The sequence below is a fragment of the Hydra vulgaris genome, chromosome 08 (genome assembly GCF_038396675.1).
Source record: "Hydra vulgaris chromosome 08, alternate assembly HydraT2T_AEP".
NCBI classification, from domain to species: domain Eukaryota; kingdom Metazoa; phylum Cnidaria; class Hydrozoa; order Anthoathecata; family Hydridae; genus Hydra; species Hydra vulgaris.
In genome coordinates, this window is record NC_088927.1 from 41,527,501 (window position 1) to 41,547,539 (window position 20,039).

Genomic DNA, 20,039 nt, shown 5'->3' on the forward strand with positions numbered 1-20,039 from the left:
ATCAACCTTAAACTGTTAAGAAAACTGAAGGACGGCATCAGGTCTGCGAAAAAAATTTGATACAAAAGGGTTATCATTAAACATAGAAATGAGGTTGGCAATTTTTTTCCGACCTCAAACATTTTAAGGTTGGCAGTTTGGTTGGCATGTTAAAGTTAAAAATAAGTATTGGTATAAAACTTTATTATTTTGAGGTTTGTCCTAATTTTAACTAATTATACATTTTTGCTATAAAATATCAGAAACTTGTATTAAAATCCTTCTTAATAAAACTGTAGTTTTTATTTTTTATCTCGCAATAAAATAGAGATGTGTGTTTTTCCTTTGCACAACGATGCAATGTATATATAATTTGTTGAAATAAACTATTTTAATATTAGCCAGGGCCATAGGCATGCTGGCCCCAGCTATGTAGGAATATGTGTGGACTTAAAGCTTTTTATTTTATAAAGGCCTTTTGGAAAAATTTTATTTTACTATATTGTTAAATGATTAGCAAATAATATTATATTCATCTAATCTAACTAATTTGATCAATTATCTAGGTAATTAGCTAGGTAAATTTATTTACCTAACAAAACCTGCAAGATGATAACCTACAACATTACCAAAAACATGCTTATGCACACACACCTCACATCCTGATCTAACACTTTACTTTTCTCTTTTTTAATTTATTTTCATTTTTTACAACATTATTTTACAAACTTATCAGTTTTTTAGTATTTTTCTACTTTGATGCTCTTTGTTTTCCACTGGACATCTGTCTTTTTGTACTTTTATTTCACTCTGCTAAACTCTTTCTAACTTATTGTTCATCCCTAAGGCGTTCACTGCTCGGTGCAGCTTCACTAAAATGGATTGCATTTACAAAAAAAATTTATTTTGCGCGTGGACTGCGGAGCAACGACTATCTTCCTGACTACCACATGTACACTAGGTAAATTTATTTACCTAACAATTCCCACAAAGAAGATAACCTACAACATTTACAATCACATGCTTATGCACATACACCTCACATCCTGAATTAACACTTTACTTTTCTCTTTTTTTAATTTGTTTTGATTTTCTTCTATAATTATTTCCTATATTCTTATTATTATATATTCACTGTATACAACATAAAATCAGCCATGCTATACATACAGTCTGTTCAACTGGCTAGAGGCTACCTGCTAACTGTTTTAGAAAACGAATAATTCTACTACACTTCGGATACTCCTGGTTACATTACAGTCATGTGACATATTCATAGTTAATCTTGTCAGCTACACAAAATTCCATGTCACTTAAACAAAATTCTATATGATTCTTGATTATTAATTGTAAAATATATAGAGAGAGTACTTTTAATTTAGTAGCATAACAAAAAATGACTCTGCTAAACTCTTTAAAAAAGACTAAAGTCTTTTCGTTAATCCTATATTTTAATTGTTATCAATATATGTATATATATATATATATATATATATATATATATATATATATATATATATATATATATATATATATATATATATATATATATATATATATATATATATATAATATATAATATATATATATATAGGGCCGCCCACAGGATTTTTTGAGGTTTCAGATATGGTACTTTTACGTATTGGGCTAACTTCTAACTTAAATATGTTCATGTCTATGACAAATTAGGAGACTTAGCAAATAATCGCGAAGATGGAGGTCTAGGAACAAAAATACTCTAAAATTTTAGCCACCCCCTCCCCCCCTATTAAAGGTGAGGGCAGTTATCTAGTAAAATTTTCAACTTTACTATTTTATACTAAATTTAAATTCATCTACAGGTTTTTAATTTCATTTAATAAGTTTGTAAATTACAAAAGTTATTACTATGCAAATTCACAACCCCCATATTTATAATGAAATTTAAAACCCGTCGATAAATTTAAATTTTGTATAAAACTGTAAAGTTGAAAAACTTTAAGGTACTTTTGTTCCCAGGCCTCCATCATCTCGATTTTTTGCAAAGCCTCGTCATTTGTTATAGACATGAACATACTTAAGTTTGGAGTTAGCACAATACGTGAAGTGTCATATCTGAAATATCAAAAAATTATGGATGGCTCTGTAAAAAAAATGTATATATATATATATATATATATATACATACATATATGTACTGTTAATATTTTGAGCCAACGGCACTGGGAGCCGGGGAGCACGTGCTTCCCCCCACCTTTTTTTTAGATAAACTTTTTTTTTCTCAGAAAGTTCTATAGCATCTCCCCCCCCCCCCTACCTGTTGGCCCTGATATTATCATCATTTAATATAGAGATATTAAATAATAAAAAATAATGAACTAAATAATGTAATCAATAATTTATGCTCTAACAATATCAAAAACATTATTTCTAAAAAGTTTGTATAAAATAGTTAACTACACTATGTCTAAATAAACCAACTAATGATTTGCACTTTGCAATCAAGCTATTAAGTTTATCTTTAAGTAAATTAATTTCTTCATATTTTCGAGCTTCAGCTTCTGTTATCTCGATTGTTCGTAATTTGTCATCTTTATTAAATTTTTTTATATTAATGATATTTCTCCCTATAACATCATAATATTTATTTATAACAATAATAAACATAATATTAAAAACAATTTAAAAAAGTACATACCCTTACAGTTCGTATATCGTTTGATATTAAATTTCTTTAAAAAATCGACTGCGCATGAATTTATTTTATGACCAACGCATGAAAAATATTTTAATAGAGGATCTAAATCTGTTAAAGCTTTTTTCATATTAAATCCAGAGTCTGCCACAGCGTATAGAGCCTAAATAAAAAAAGAACTTTGTATAATCCATACTCTTCTTATGATATATTTGAAAAAAATGTAGGTTTCTACAAGCCTTCACTGCATTTGCAATCTATGGGTTAATTTTCTATAATATTGTACCTTATTTTCGATATTCCATTCTTGTAATATTTCTTTGATTTTTGAAGTGATGTATGGAGATATGTGATTCGGTAAAGTGATATAAACCCAGAACTCGACTACAAAGACAATAATTTTTATCAACATAATGAAAAGTTGCACTTAAATAGGCTTCTTGCAAAATCCAAATATTGTGTGTGAGCGAACCATATGATAAATCGTTCATATCTTTTTGTAAATTTATCTTTACTCTTTCATACTTAAAACAACATAGTTATATATATATATATATATATATATATATATATATATATATATATATATATATATATATATATATATATAAATATATATATATATATATATATATATATATATATATATATATATATTGAGGCAATTTGTAATCTTGATTTAAACTTTTAACAAAATCAATAAATGATTGGTGATTTACAAGGCACATCGGCATATTTGCTTTGAGAAGGAAATCAAGCAATTTCTCAGTTATAGCTTCTTGTCTTTTTAATATAAACCTTTTATTAATGTAGCTGTATTCATCAACTTCTATTTATTCATTTTTTTCCAAATCTAAATCATAAAGAACATCTAGTTCTTGTCTTTTGATATTACAATTTGATGCTCCAAATATTTTATGAACAGATTTTAAATGCCAAATAATGTTGCTTGAGGAATTGCCGGACCATTTTATTTTCCATTTACTATTGTCTTCAGGATACTTTGTTTTGCAATGTTGACATATTACAAATGTATTATTTTTTTGAGGCAAATGTACATGATCCCAAACAAATGACTTACATGCTCTATATTTTCTTTTTTCCCCCAAAATGGGAAAGTTTATGTTGTTCAAGTTATGTTCATTATTTAACTCTTGTTCATTGAAAGACATCTTTAGTATATTTTATGAAAGTCTAGGTTTATTTATAAAAATTTACTAACTGAAACTTATCAATATCATTATACTTATAATAATTAGTATTTTAGTTACCTAGTTAATTATACGTATTTGATTCATAAAACGTAATTAAATATTTTTAATATGCCGCGTTTCGTAAGTGTTTTTCCGTTAAGAACTGTTTTGCAAGTTGCAGTGCGAAAGAGTTTCGTTTCGAAAGAAATTTGGTTTTTTATCATTATTTCAAAAAATAAAACCCTTAAATGTTCATATGTTGCAATACTAAAAATAAAATTTTATTACAAACATTTTGGTATATAAAAATTTTAATTTTTACAATTATATCCGTTCGGCCAAAAAAATTTTTTTATAGACTTCAAAACGTCGTTTAGCAAAAGAGCTCGTTCCACGAGTGCGACTTCCGTAAGCGCTACTTTCGTATGTAGCAAAATAGTTTTATTTCATAATTCAACTTGTTTTGTAAAATTCGGTACGAAAAACAAAAATTCCTGATTCTCAATATCCTTCCGAAAGAATTTTATTGTACAAAATATTCCGGTTAACAACTCTAGTTTAAAGACTTTAAATTGACAAGTCACAGCTATTTGTTCTAAGCAATCAAAAAGTGAAGACTTTTTGTCAAGACAAGAGTTTAAAGTTGAGTTGTCAGCAAATAGAGCCACTTTAGATGTAAAATATTCATAAAGATTGTTATTGTAGATTAGAAACAATACAGAAGCAAAGATAGAGCCTTGTGGCTCTATCTTTGCTTCTGTATATATCCTTAATATTACTTGAAATAAAGAGGAGTGTAGGCCTTCAAGAATAACTTTAATACTGCAGTTTAAAAGAAATGACTTAGTAATTTCAAAAACTTTTTATAAAAAAAACTAATAAGAGAGTGAAGACTAGTTGTAGGATAGTTGGAGAGGTCAAAGTGTTTTCTAGAGTTTTTTAAATTGCTTATTTAGCACTTTTTAAAAGTTTAGCAAAAATTGAAGAGAGTTCTGAAGAACACTTTTTTAAGACTATGACGTAAATCTATTCTGGAGCACAAATTGTGTTTAATTGAGAATTAGCTTTAGCATTGGAAGCAAGAGTGATTTGGATGTTTAACAATGGTTCAATCTGTTTAACTGGCAGGAAGAGTATGACCATTAGATTCAAGAATCAAATAAGAGTAAGATTTCTTTGGAAATAACTCTGCTTTATTCTAAAGAGAAGTAAAAAGATCAGAGCCATGAATTAGAGGTTAAATGTTAGACTTACTTAAGTTGATGACACTGTTGAAGAACCTAACATCTGAGATAAGATACAAGGTTTAGTAAACTAAAAAAAAGCAGAGTTTAACATTGGACAGGACTTTTTTACAATGGCTACTTGCAATAATAGAAGGAACTTTGTTCTTAAGAGAGATGTTCTTGTAAAAAAGATAAAAATGATCACGATTTAATAAAGCGACTGCTCAAGATGGTGAAAATTGTCGAGTAGAATGTGGTTTGACTTGAACGTGAAGAGAAGGAATAAAAGCTTTCAAACTTTTATTCCAGAAGGAATAAAAGTTTGAAATTATTTAGCTGGCATACAATATCCTTTTATGTCTATATAAAATTAATTGTTTATATGATATAGTATTTGCCAAGAGAGAAGATGATCAGATGTATGTGTGTTGTGATTCTAACAAAACAAGAAAAGGATGCATAATCTTAGACAGATTAGGAAAAAAGTTGTATCAAACAATGTTTGTTAGAGAAGGTTAATGTGATTTTAGGTATCAGCACATAGAAATGTAGCAGGTTCAGAAGAAAAAAGTAGTGATAGAAATAAGAAAACTTGAAGATAGTGCCTTACATATTGTATGAATGAGCTTTAGTTAATTAAAGAAAATGCTCTAGATTGTTTATATTAGAGAAACAGCATAAAAGAGGGGTTATAAAAAGCATGAAAAGAAGGATGTTAAGCAGTAAAATGTAGGTTGAGTCACAAAAAAAGAATGTTAGTACTTTTAAAATAGGTAGTTCATGTTGTTTAATCATAAATTTTACTTAATACTAAAACATAACAAATCTGTTTGCAATAATTTATAATATATTCCCTTTTTATATGAGTTTGTTAAATTATTATTATTTTTTCAAGGTTTTATGGACATTTTCTATTTACTTGGAGTCAGTGGCAATTCTTCCTCAATTATTTATGATTTCGAAAACTGGTGAGGCTGAAAGTATCACAAGTCATTATTTGTTTGCATTAGGATCTTATCGTGCATTGTATTTGCTAAATTGGATTTACAGATATTATTTTGAAGGATTTTTTGATCTTATTGCCATTGTTTCTGGATGTGTGCAAACTGTCCTTTATTGTGATTTCTTTTATCTATACATTACTAAAGGTAAGTCTATTGTTGTTATGATAAGTCTGTTACATATGTTTAAGTCTGTGTAAGTAAGTCTGTTGTTAAGTCTATACTTATTTGTATAACTATTTAACTATTGATTATAGCAATATGAACAATCAAATTATTTTATAATTTTGATGAATTTTTAATTTTCAAAATATATATTTTGGTAGTGATTTTATTATGGTTAGTAATTTTAATGTGTTTCTTTAATATAAAGTTTTAAAACATTTTGTGTGTAATGTGTAAAAATAAATTGAAACATGTAAAGAATGTGTTTATCAAAACAATGAATGTAGGAAAAATCTTTATAACACATTAATACAATTCACTAAATCTTTATAAAAGGTTACTGCAATTTGCTGAACAATATAATTTTATATGACTAATAAATTCTGGTTTGCAATATAAAAAATCATATTCGTATTAGGTTTTAGTTATTAGATTTTATATAGTATTTATGTTGCTTTTACCATTAAAAAATAGCAAAATATGATTTTGAACCATGACCTAATATATTTATACAGCTAGATATTTTAGGCTTTAAAGGAATAGATTGAAGTCCAATTTATGCTTTTAGGCAGTTTTTAAAAAAGAAGCTGTGAAAATTCAAAAAATGATTAACAAATATTGCATTGTGAGTTGTTGTTCAAATTATATAATTCAATTAATTACTCTCATTTCAGAACAATGAAAAGTTAAAAAAATTTTTATATATTTTTTAAAAATTAATTTACTCCCAATAAGGTTGTAAGCAACCACTATTGTCTGGAAAACATGAAGATGGAAGAGTGTTCCAAAGATTTGCGATGAAAAAACTAAACTAGCAAAAGTTTTTATAGCATAAAAGATAAAATTTTGATGAAATGTAAATCAAGTGAGAATAAGTTTCGGTTTGTGGATCAAGAGGTGATAGTTTGTTTGAGCAGCAACCATTATTATTTGTAGAAAAGAGTGTTAATAGAAAAGACTCTAGTTCTTCAGATTGTACAAGTTTGACTGAATCAGGGATTATATTTTTCCGGATATTTCCAGTATTTCGGATATTTCTTTAAAATTTTTTTTTTTTTTTGGATATCCAAATAAGCCAGTAAAGGTATCGTTCAAAATAATTTTTTTATATAAATTTATAAACTCTGTTTACATAAGATTGAAATACTTTTCTTTTATAAAAGAGAATTCCTGCCAAAACCTAAACCTTTAGTCGATGTAGGTGCACTCTACTGCGTCTATCTCCATTTAGGTCAGTTGATGTATGTACATTCCGCTGTGATTACGGTTTTCACAGTCGATTTATATACGTATTGATGCACATATTCTATGAAACTTTGAAAAAAAAATAGATATACAACAATGTACTTTCGAAGTAGTTTTGTGTACAAAAAACATAAAACTCCTTCGAAATAAAATTTTAACATATTAACATTTTAATAAAATAAAATTTTAACATTAACATAAAAATATAATTACATTAACATAAAAACATAAAAATTTTATAAACATTTTAACATTTTTTGCGTGCAAATAATGTTAATATGTTTTATTTTAAATAGTTAATTTATAATTATACATTAAATAATACAACAAATAATGAATTTCTTTATCTCGTATCTTTCGTATTAATATTTACCACTGTAAATGCTACGCCGTTATTTTACTAATTTGAAAAATTAAAACATTTAAATATTTTTTGCGTGCAAATGATGTTAAGATTATGTGCATAATGTTAATATTATGTTTTATATTAAGTAATTAAGTTATAATAACACATTAAATAATATAACAACTTGTGTGTACAAATAATGTATTTCATTTCAAACATGAGATATTCTTAGTTACACAAAATGCATTTTTATTTTCAGATTTTTCCGGATATTTCTTTAAAATGTTTTCTGGATATTTTTAGAAAAAAAATTTTCCTGATTTTTAAAATATGACCAGGATAATCCCTGCTGAATAACTTGTCAATAACTTGTGAAGTCACGACTTGTAAAAGTTTCTATTTTATCTTAAAGAAAATCATCAACTGAAAGTGTATTTCAGCAAAGTTTATTTTTTAGACAATTTTCTTTTATTGGTTTGATTAATTACTTATATAAAAAAATAAGGTAAAAGTGTAATAAAATAAATTAAGTAAAAGAATCATTTTATACTAGAAGTAAAGACATTTCAAGCAAATTCAGAATACTTTATTCACGGTATCAGGAATAAAAAACTTTGCAAGTCAGCCTTTCAAAAAGTCTAAAAGAAATATTGCAAATATAAGTAGCAGAAAAATCCTTGGAAGATCGAGAAGCTATTCAGCAAAGACCAGTTGAAAACTTTTAGGAGAAAAGCTTTAAGGATATCAAAAGTGCATTATAATTGATGATGAAACATCCTGAAATTTTGACTGTTCAATGCTCTCGGGCAACCAAAATATGCAATCCTTTAAGGCACGCCAACAATATAAAGTAAAAAATTTGAAAGCTATATATGAAAACACGAACTAAAGTTTATATAAAAGAATGTTTAAAAAAGCAATTTATGCATATGATCCTAAAGCGCTTAATTAAGGCAATATTATAATCAGCTCGAATATGTTGTTTTATTATAAGCTTTACTGCATTTTGGAAATGAATTTATCTCTTAAACAATAAAAAAAATTGCGTGGGTCGTTATCATTCTGGTCAGTCTTTAGGTCTATAAACTTTATACAGGAATTTAAGATTTATCTAATAGTTTTTTTTTTTTTTTTAAATAGACTTTAAATGAAAGCATTATTTTAAAACGTGGCCATTTTTAAAACTTTTTAAAGATATCACAAAAATGACGAAATTTAAATTTTCATAATTCTTTTTTTTTTTTAACTTTAAAAAGTTTTAGTTACTGAAATGCTAAAAAAATATCCTAATTTCAACATGTGCCTGAAAGTATATATTTTTTTCTGTTTGATCCTCATCATATATAAAAAGTATTAATTTAAAGCCAGACATCACCCATAATAAAATCACTCTTAATATGTAAAAAAGTGTTTATTTAAAGCCAGACCTATAACCCATAATAAAAACTTTAAAATTTAAGATTTCAAGAGTAATATGTAGCTATAAAATTTACATTTTTTTGTTTTATTTTTAGTTTTGAAAGGTAAATCATTAAAGTTGCCAGCCTGAACAAGTATTTGAAATTAAATTTCTTGAGGCAAGAAACACGACGAAATCTATTTTATTTAATAACAGTATTTTGTTTACCATAAATTTATTTTTCAAGCTCATATGTTTACACTTTAGTTTGTTTAGAAGTATTTGTATTTTAGTGGTTCTAAAATGATAATTTTGCTTTGGCTTTGACCGTTTTTACTACTACTGTATTCAATGATAAATGATTTTTTCTATTGTTCTATACTTGATAAAAATTTACATTGTACTTAAAAACTCAATTAAAATATTTAAGCGCCATTATTTGGTTAATCTTTCATGTATTTGAGTTGGATAAAATATTGAAAGGTTTTTGTTGTATTTAAACAAGTTTTCTTTATGTCGTGTTATGTAATTGTATTACAAATTTATACGTGTTCTCTACCTCTGTTTAAAACTTAAATCGAAACTCTTTAATTATGACTTTCTTTGTTGGTTTTTTTTTATTGCCAATAAAGTATTTCGTCAAATAAGCTTCGTGACTCGTTGCTATTATGAAAGGGAATAAATCTAAATAAAGCCGGGGGTTTTTTAATACATTTTTAAGCGATCGTTTTATTGCATATAAAACTTAAAAATATCAATTAAACTAGTCCACAGCCAAAAAGTTTCGATAATAAAATTAGCAAATTGTAACTAATTTCTGTGCGCTGAAAAAACATCAAATAAATGTTAAGTTTTAGTTTTTATGATACAAGGCTGTTAAAATTTTTATTTAAAAACAGCCTTTTATTATTATTATTATTATAGACATTATTATTATAGACATTTCAAATTTGTTGAGCCATCTTTAATTACTTGTCATCATTAGCAATATAATCTTGTGCCGAGTTTTCAGATCGAAGAGCGGTTAGGTACTAAATAAAGTACTAACAAAATATTGTTCACTAAATAGACAGGAAGTCGCTGTTGCTAGGGGCGTTCCTATATTAGCTAAAAAGATTCTACCTTGAAAAAACTACCTTTACTTGAAATATGGAGATAAAATGCATATAAAGGTATATATTTTCAGAATCAAAAATAAATTCCAAATAAGATGACATAACTTAATTTCGATTTTTTAGTGGTTTTTAACCTGAGCCACCTTTAGCGCCTCGAAATGGGTCAGCAACTTTTATTTCATTAAAATATCGAAAGAAGTTTGCTATTTCAGTTGTGTTCGATCTTCTGTTTTTAAAACTTCTCCATCTTCTGGTTTATATAACTTCACGAATTGGCCAAGTGATTTATTATATGAAAATAAGAGCCGGTTAACAGAAAATAATATTTTAATCGTCTTAATATCGTTTGCGAGAGATGTGTTCCACAATTGTAGTCCTCTTCTAGATATTGAGAATTTCTATTGTCTCAAAGACATTTTTCGAATATATGTTTTGTTTTGTATTTGTGATCAATAAGTTGGAAGTAATTATGGAGTATATTTGAAACCAAGTTATTTGATAGTTTATACATAAACTGTAGGATGCAATAGATGTTTTGTTCATTTTTTTAATTTAATTTGTCTGTCTTATACGGTCTTGTAAAAAGGAATGTATTTGCTTTTTTCGATGTTCAAGGAAAGTGTGTTGGCCTCCAACTAATCGCTTAACTCTTCAAGCTCCTAATTTTCTGTGTTAAAAATAGTATTAATAATTGAGTGTGTGTAGAAAGCTCAGGAGTCATCTGCAAAAATAATAAAGTTTAGTATACGAGAAGTATGTGGTTGATATAGATAAAAAAAAACAAAGGACCTGGAATGGATTTTTGGGGAGCTCCTCAAATAATGATTACAAAGGAAGTATAAGTTTTATTGTAATATAAAGCTTGTTTCTAATTTTTTAAATAGCATCTAAATCATTTAAAATTTTTGTTTTTTATACCATAATTACTAAGTTTGTATAGAAGGATCTCGTGATCCATTGTATTGAAAGCCCTTGACAAATCAATAAATACTCCAAGTGTGAATTGATTTTTGTAAAACCCATTCAAAATTTCGTTTACTAACTTTTAGTTAACTATTACTGCAGTTTTAAAAAGACCATTCGTTTTTTTGATATCCGTATTATTTATTAAAAAAGAATATTGTGATTTTGGAGGTATGTAAAAAGTCTGTTGTAGATTATGCGCTCTAGTACTTTTGAGAAGCATTGGAGATATTATGGTCCAATAGGCCTATCATTGGAGATAGGCCTATTGGACCTACGCGTGCTAATTTTAAGTTTTGTGCCAAAATATATTCGTAATGTTTTGAAGTTAGATTTTAGCTCAGAACCTCCTTTACTTTTTTATCTACGTGAAATAAAAATTTGGTTCAAATGCTTACAGACACTTAGAATTTAATGTTTGAAGTTTTTATCTTATTTAGGGATTTTTTCTAACACAAATCTAGCTAACAAAAATTTTTTTTGAACAATTTTTCAAAATTATGGTCAAAATTTTTTTTTATCTAACCAACCGACGCTTAACCTAGTTAAGAGAAATTACATTTTTTTAAAGATTTTAGTAATAATGGGCTTGAGCCACCTTAAAGATATACAGTAAGGGATATTCGATAACATCATAGACTTTTTTAACCACCTGAGAGTTAATGTTATAAGTTATATGTTAAAAATTATGCTATAAGTTAAATACATAATTAGGGGAAGTTCGTGTACCTAGGACCGGATATTTTCAATGCTCAAATTCAAGGCCCAAGACTTGTCTAAAAATAGGCGCTCTCTGAAAATTAGTCCGTAATAAATTAATAACAAAGGTAGATACATAAACTTGATAAAAAATTCATTTAATCTTGGATTTTTTTTCAACAAACTTATCTAGTGTTACTTAATTGCAACACTTGAATAAATTAAACAGTTAATTAATAGTTCTGAGCAAACTTGATTAATAAGTCTACACATAAAATGGTAAACCCGAAATAATCATAAAATTTTTAAAAAAATTAAAAACAAAAAAAATTCGACCGTAAAGTACGAGAAGCACTCGAAATACAGAGGCACCAATGTTTCCCATCGAATGGCGGAATAAATCAATTTGTCAAAACTAAATTTTGAACTCCATTTTTTATATTCTTGCGTAACGAAAAAAGAAGCCATTCAACTGCTGACGTCAGTTAAAAAAAAATTTATTAAACTGTTTTTTAACGTTCAAAAAATTTCGTAATATTTTACGAGCTGATGATGCTGGTGTCCATAACCCAGTGGAAATTTCTCAAAATAAATTATTATTTGTATTAAGAGAATTCGTACTGCAACAGTTCAAAAAATTACTTCAAATCTCAACATCCGGTTCTCATTTCTTATTTAACGGGAAATATTATGATCAATTAGATGACGTTGACATAAGTCTATTTCGCTTTCCACATCAGTTTATCACAAAAAAACATATACTGGTCTTTTACAAAAATTTTCCAGTTTTGTTCCTATTGTTATAAAATTAGTCTTATACGTTGTTTAATTGATAGGACGTATAAAATCAACAACATATGGCTAGGATTTGATAAGGACATAAAAAATCCATCTAGTGTTTTAAAAAATAACCAATATCCACCTTAAAATAATTGACACTGGAGTTAAATTATTTATTGATAAAAAATTAAATCCATCCGTAATAAATAGTATTGATAACCATAATATAAGATATTATAAGCTTCCATTTATAGGATTTTATTCAAATTTTACTAAATCTAATGTTAATAAAATCATTAAAAAATATTGTAAAGATGTTATAATTAATTTAATTATCACTACCAACAAATTACAAAACAGTTTATGTATAAAAGATCCACTTCCTAAGCTGCTCGAATCCAATGTTTTTACAAATTTTCTTGTGCTGGATGTAATGCCAGTTATACTGGAGAAATCTTCAGACACTTAACAATACGGATTCATGAGCATCTTATAAGTGACAAACAATCTAATGTTTATAAGCATTTAATTTCATCTGTTAGTTGTAAAAATCTAAGTAACCATAATTGTTTTAAATTTTTGGATACTGCTTCTAACAATAACAAATTTAAAATTAAAGAAGCACTCCATATTAAATGGGTTAACCCATCTTTAAATAAAAAAAATTGTTCATTATATAAATTTGTCTATCTAGTTTTTTTTTGTTTTTGTTTTTTATTGACTTAAAATTTTATTTTTTTGCTATTTACGGTATCGTAATTTGTATTATAAATTTTATTGGTTAGTAACAATTCTAGTTGTCTGTTATTATTTCTCTGTAATGTCTTCAAACTTTGATTTTATATTTATATCCAGAGTTTTAAATTGAAATTTTATCTTTTGAAAATGTAGTATGTTAACTACGAAACATGTCAAGAATAAAAAAATCGTGTTTATCTTTAAAATATGTTCATATATATATATATATATATATATATATATATATATATATATATATATATATATATATATATATATATATATATATATATATATATATATATATATAAATTGTTAGTGTATTCCACAAATAGAGTGCTCAATGTTCTTAAAGATGCAATAATAACTTAGTAAGAGCTATAATAAGTTAGTAAAAACACTTATCTAATTTTTAGTTGTCTTCAATAGCAGTTTCTCCATCAGTAGGGTCATCAGGAAGAATAGTCTAAGCATCAAAAAGTTCAAATTATTGAAAATTATTTCGCAGGAAGTTTTTTTTTATAATGTCAAAAATTTTCTCTTGAATTATTTTAACTTTTGTTTTTATTCATAAAGTGTACCTTTTGTATCCTAACAAAGTAAAAAATCGACTCAATATACTGATTACTAATACTTTTGACTGTTGGAAACAGATGTTCTGATGATGTATATTCTATGGCATGATTTTGAATTATCAATTATCTCAAATGTAAAAGATATCAAACTGATTTGCAACTTTGTGCTAGGCAAAATATATAATGAAATTTTTTAGATTGATTTCATTATCTAGTTCATAAAACTGAAAAACTTGACAGCATTACTGTTTTACTACTAATTAGAACTCTGTTACATTCTGTATAGGCATGACACCTATAGTATGTAAAAAACATTCTATTAAACATGGCCATTGCAAATCTGGCAAACATGGCCTTGCATTCACAGAAACATGGCCATTGCAAATCTAAAGTTTCTGTCAGAAACACTAAACGATCTCACAAAAAACCATAACAATTCAATATTATATATAAAAATGATACAAGAAAAGTTTGCAGAGTTTCAAAGCCAAACTTCTTGGTTGTTTGTTTATATATGACATGTTCACTTAGAGAAATTGAAATATTAAAGGCTAGTTAAAATTTAATTATATGGAAAATTAGAAATATTTAATTTTATGTGTGTTACCTCCCATATGTTTAGTTCAAAGGTCGAAGTGTTCATAGTTAGTTTTTGCATGGTTTATACAACCTGATATAGAGTGATAGAACACAGACACTATGGAGTCATCGATGGTAAATAGATGAGGTTGGAGAAGAGATAAGGTTGCAATGGTATTTTGTATAATGTAAAAAAAAAACTTTCATATAATTTTGTATTTGAATTTTTTTTTTGAAAAGAAGGGGGGTGGGGGACGACTTTATTATCCCATCACACACTTAGTACGTTGTGGTTGTATATTAAAATGTGTTACCATCTACTTATGAAAAATAAGTGCTCTAAAAGGTTACATGCTAACGTGGTTTATAAGTTGATAAACTTAAATCGGAAAAATCAATCATGTCCAAAATGAGCGTCTTGTTTTCTAAAAAACACTGTGAATAAATAATTCTTGTATTTAGCACAAAAACTGCATTTATATATTTTGTTAGGACTAAAATGTCATTAAAGTATACTTTTAATTAAATATATAGTTAATAAACAGATATCTATCAGTTAACACTAAATTTTATTTTTCTTAAAATACGTATAATATATATATATATATATATATATATATATATATATATATATATATATATATATATATATATATATATATATATATATATATATATATATATATATATATATATATATGTATATATATGTATGCATGTATATATATATATATATATATATATATATATATATATATATATATATATATATATATATATATATATATGCCCATTATTGTATTTATAGAATTTTAAGTTGTCTTCAACAGCAGTTTCTCCATCAGTAGGTTCATCAGGAAGAATGGTCTATGCATCAAAAAGTTCAAATTATTGAAAATTATTTCGCAGAAACTGCATTTATATATTTTGTTGGGACTAAAATGTCATTAAAGTATACTTTTAATTAAATAAATTGTTAATAAACAGATATCTAATGTCACTAAACACTAAACTTCATTTTTCTTAAAATACTTATAATATATATATATATATATATATATATATATATATATATATATATATATATATATATATACATACCCATTATTGCATTTATAGAAACATTACGACGATGTGATAATGGTTGGAGGTTGGCTGCAAGAGCAGGTCTAACTATGTTTACAATGCGTTTTTGCACCTTGTCTAAAAGAGAAAGGGCATCATTGGAAGATCCACCCCAGATATGGCAACAGTATTTCATGCAAGAACGAATTTGAGATTTATAGAGATAGAGAATAGAATCCGGAGTAAGAAAGTGTTGAGCTCGATAAAGAGATACAACCTTAACAGATGCTAATTTTGCAACAATTTGATATATGGTTTCTATAAAAGATTGAAAGTAAGAGTTAATCCCAGAAGATGAAGAGTAAATGGCTCATCGAGTACATTACCGTTCATAAATATAGAAAGATCTAAGTTGTTGTAATAACAATTGGCTGGAAAAATGTTGAGGAAGTGACAGAATAAGTAGAAGAGTGCAGTCCATTGAGAACAACTTTTATACTACGAATGGAAAGGTAAGATTCAATAATCTTAAAGATGTTACCAGATACACTGTAAGAAGAAAGCTTATGGAGAAGACCAGCATGGCAGACTTTATCAAAAGCTTTAGAAATGTCAAGAGCGATGGCCTTAACCACTCCAACTTTATCTAATGCACGATAAAACCTATTGGTTATTACTGTTAGCAAATCAGATGTAGAAGAGAAGATCAAAATCCATATTGATGATCAGAAAGTAAGTTATTAGATTCAAGATGAAAGATTAAGTGTTTGTTAATTAAAACAACTAAAATTATTCAAAAACCTTGTTTATGATAGGAAGAAGACTAATGGGACGGTAGTTAGACGAGTGAGATCGCTCTCCAGAATATTTCAAAATAGGGATAACAGATGCCGCTTTCCAGCCGGTTGGATAAAAAGACTCTGATAAGCACTTGTTGAATAGTTTTAAGAGTATAGACGACAGCTCCGGAGAACACTTCTGGAAGACAATTATATTGTCTGGGGCACAAGCTGTAGAAGAGTCTAAGCAGGAAACCACTTTAGATACAGAAGCTGGAGTAATACAAATGTCAAGTAATGGATTAACCTGTTTCACGGCTATATTAGGAAGAACACAACTATTGGAATCAAGAAATAATATTGATGAAAATTTTTTAACAAACAATTCAACTTTGTCTTTAGGTGATGTGAAAAATTCTGAACCATACAAGAGATGTGGAATTAAAGATTTACCCTTATTATGAATACTATTAAAGATTCTCCAGAAGTCACGAGAGCCTAATTTTTGAGATAAGATACAAGATTTCATGACCTGAGAATAGCGGGCTTTGGCGTTAGACAAAACCTTTTTATAATTATTTCTAGCAGTAGTAAACAGGCGTCTGTTTTCTGGAGAATTTTTTTACTGATAGATATGGAGGTAACGGTTTCGATTGGCAATTGCAGAAGCACATTGTTAGGAAAACCATGGAGGAGAATGAGGCTTGACCTGGAACTTTTTGAGAGGGAACAAAAGATTCCATGCCAGCCTGAATCCACGAAGTTATGTAAGAAGCACATCAGTCAGCAGGAAGACGAAAGATTTCTATCTGAGGGCCATTGCGAAATAAATCACGGAAAGTATCCCAGTCAGCTTTAAGATAGTTGTAAGAGGTACGATAGTAGGGGGATTCAGGTGATGAAGAAGAATGAGATAATAATTTTAGAGAGATCAAACTGTGATCAGAAGCACCAAAGGGTGAACTGAGCACTGACTAGGATCAGAAACAAGACATAAGTCGAGTAGAGAAGGTAAATGATTCGGGTTGACTGGAAAGCGAGTTAAAAAGTTGACTATTTGAGTTAGAGGTTGAGAAAGGCAAAAGTTGTTGAATTTAATGCCTGCAGAGTCACTGACGCTAGAGCCAAGCCATTCAGTGTGGTGAGCATTAAAGTCACCGACAACAACAATATGGATAAAGAAAGAGGGCTTGATGGATAAAGAGAGAGGGCTTGATAGATAAAGAGAGAGTACTTGGTCAATATGATCAGAATTAACATCAAAAAGAGTGCAGTCTTGTCAATATGATCAGAAATAACATCAACAAGAGTGCAGACTATGTGCTAAAAAAAAATCGTTATATGTAAAGAAACAAAAATTTATTTAGGAAATTTTAATACATAATTAAGAAACACAACATCTAATTTAGAAATCGTATATATATTTGAGAAAAACAGTTTGTAATTAAGAAATCGCAATATGTGATTAAGAGTACATTAAATTTGTTCAGAAATGCACAATGTAAGCTAATAAGTTGTAATTAAAGGTCTTGTTGGAATTGAATTAAAATAAGTAAATAATTTCAAGTTTGCTATTTGTATTCTCTAGTAGTTATAATTAAATTAAAAGATCGTTGTTTTATATGTCAATACACTATGACCAGAAAGTCTGTTATTAAATTAAATCCATGTCAACATTTGTTTCACCAAACTTATTTAGATCACTTCACCAGATCCAATTTTTTGGTATGAAGTACATACAACAGAACAAGATGAAAGAAAAAACTACGCTTTATTTTCATCAAATGACAAAAGAAGAATTGCTGAATGTGGTGAGCAAAATGACAATTGGGCGACTCTGGCGCAAACAAACATAAAACAGCATACAATTAGGTTTGCGGAGGAAAATCAAATTTTATTGGAATAAATGTTTTTAGGCCAATAAAATTGACCTGTAAATTTTATTTGTCTAAATTGATGTTTAAACCAAAAAAACGCGGATTGAATGTGACTGACATTGATGGCCACCAAAACAATGATTAAGAACAATTTAATATAAGCATTAGTAAAACGACAATTGCCAATTACCTTTAAAGCAAATGTTTTCATTAAAAAAATTGCATGAAAAATCTTCTACAATGAATGAATAAAATGGGAACATCAACGAACATTTTGCAGATGGTCCTCAGATTTTGACAATCATTTAAGACTCTGGTTTGATAAAACAAACCATAACTTTTTTTGTCAAAAAAAGCAAGGTCGCGCGGAATAGGATAAAGAAGCAATAATAAAAACACCTGCTTTAAAAGGTTGGCAATCTAAAATTATTTAGAGGATTTGGTAGTTGTAGCAGACAATGTTATTTGTTACGCTTGTTTTGAAAGGGTGTTTAAAAATTTACCAACTCAGTTGTTACGTTTGGGATCCTATAGCCCCATGTTAAACTCGGTGGAAACAATCTGGTCTAAATTAAAAGAAACGTTAAAAATCCGAATCGCATTCTACCCGAATTTGGTGCTCGGATTATGAAACAAAGAATACAAAAATTAGAAAAAATTGTTTTGCGACAATAAAATATAATAATGGGGGGTGATTGTGCACGTGTTGTACAACATATGATCACACTTTACGCAACAATTTTAAATATAGAAGACATCCCAGTTGGTGTTTAAATGAACATTGGTTTTTACATTGTTTAAATTTAACTTAAACCTGATACTTTTTTGTAAATTGAATATTTATCTTTAATTGATTATCATTATATATAACATACGACTACACATTAGATTAACATATGACAAGTTACATTTTCCAACATACATTACACATTACGACCACACATTACTTTTATATACATGTTTCATAAATATAAATTGTATGTTCTCAATTACATTTAATTACTCAATTACGATTTTTAACTTTCGCGTTTTCAATTATCTTATAAAGGTGTAGCCTTCTTGTACTACCAAAAAATAAATAAATTAATAATCTCGACCAAGTACACTGACCCAAGGTTTATTTTGCTTTAAAGGTAGCTTTTGAAACTTTCGATCAAAACAAGATTTAAACAAATAGTAAGGACATTTTTGAGTTCCAATTCACCATCAGTTTTTCATATTTCATATTGATTTCTTGATTTTCTTCAGAAACTGTCTCTCTGATATTGGTTGAAAGGTTTTTGATGGGGTTAAGACCAGTTGACTACAAAGTCCAATCCATAACTCCAATCTTTTCCTCCACAAACCAATTTTTTACTCTTCAACTGGTAATTTTTGGATTGATGTCTTGCATGAAAGCCCATTTTAACTGCATATCTTCTTCTGCATAAGACAGTATGATTGTTTGTAAAACTTCCTGTTAAATACGTTGGTCCATAATTCCATCAATCTTATATGTAGACCCTACACCGCACTGTGAGCCAGAGGTTAGCGAATCCCCACAAAACCAACTTCTTTACTGGGTAATTTTTTTTACCAATGTATACTAGAAACTCCCTGCACTCTAAAACTGGTATAATTTTTTCTCTACTATAATGTTTA

General features: G+C 27.6%; 1 protein-coding gene and 1 long non-coding RNA gene across 2 annotated transcripts in view; one reads left to right on the forward strand and one right to left on the reverse strand.

Moving 5' to 3' along the window:
* Positions 1-9,732, forward strand: part of LOC100202533 (ER lumen protein-retaining receptor 2) — a 17,809-nt gene extending 8,077 nt beyond the window's left edge. The window contains exons 3-4 of the mRNA XM_065803754.1: positions 5,968-6,220; positions 9,344-9,732. Of these exons, the coding sequence (XP_065659826.1) occupies positions 5,968-6,220; positions 9,344-9,378 (288 nt within the window). The 3' untranslated portion in view covers positions 9,379-9,732. The remainder of the gene's footprint in view (positions 1-5,967; positions 6,221-9,343) is intronic.
* On the reverse strand, positions 2,662-12,654 carry LOC136083853 (uncharacterized). The gene is made up of 3 exons (XR_010640143.1): positions 12,342-12,654; positions 2,940-3,037; positions 2,662-2,816 (listed from the first exon to the last, which is right to left on the reverse strand). It is a non-coding gene; the product is annotated as an uncharacterized LOC136083853 (long non-coding RNA).
* Positions 12,655-20,039: the final 7,385 nt, after the last annotated feature.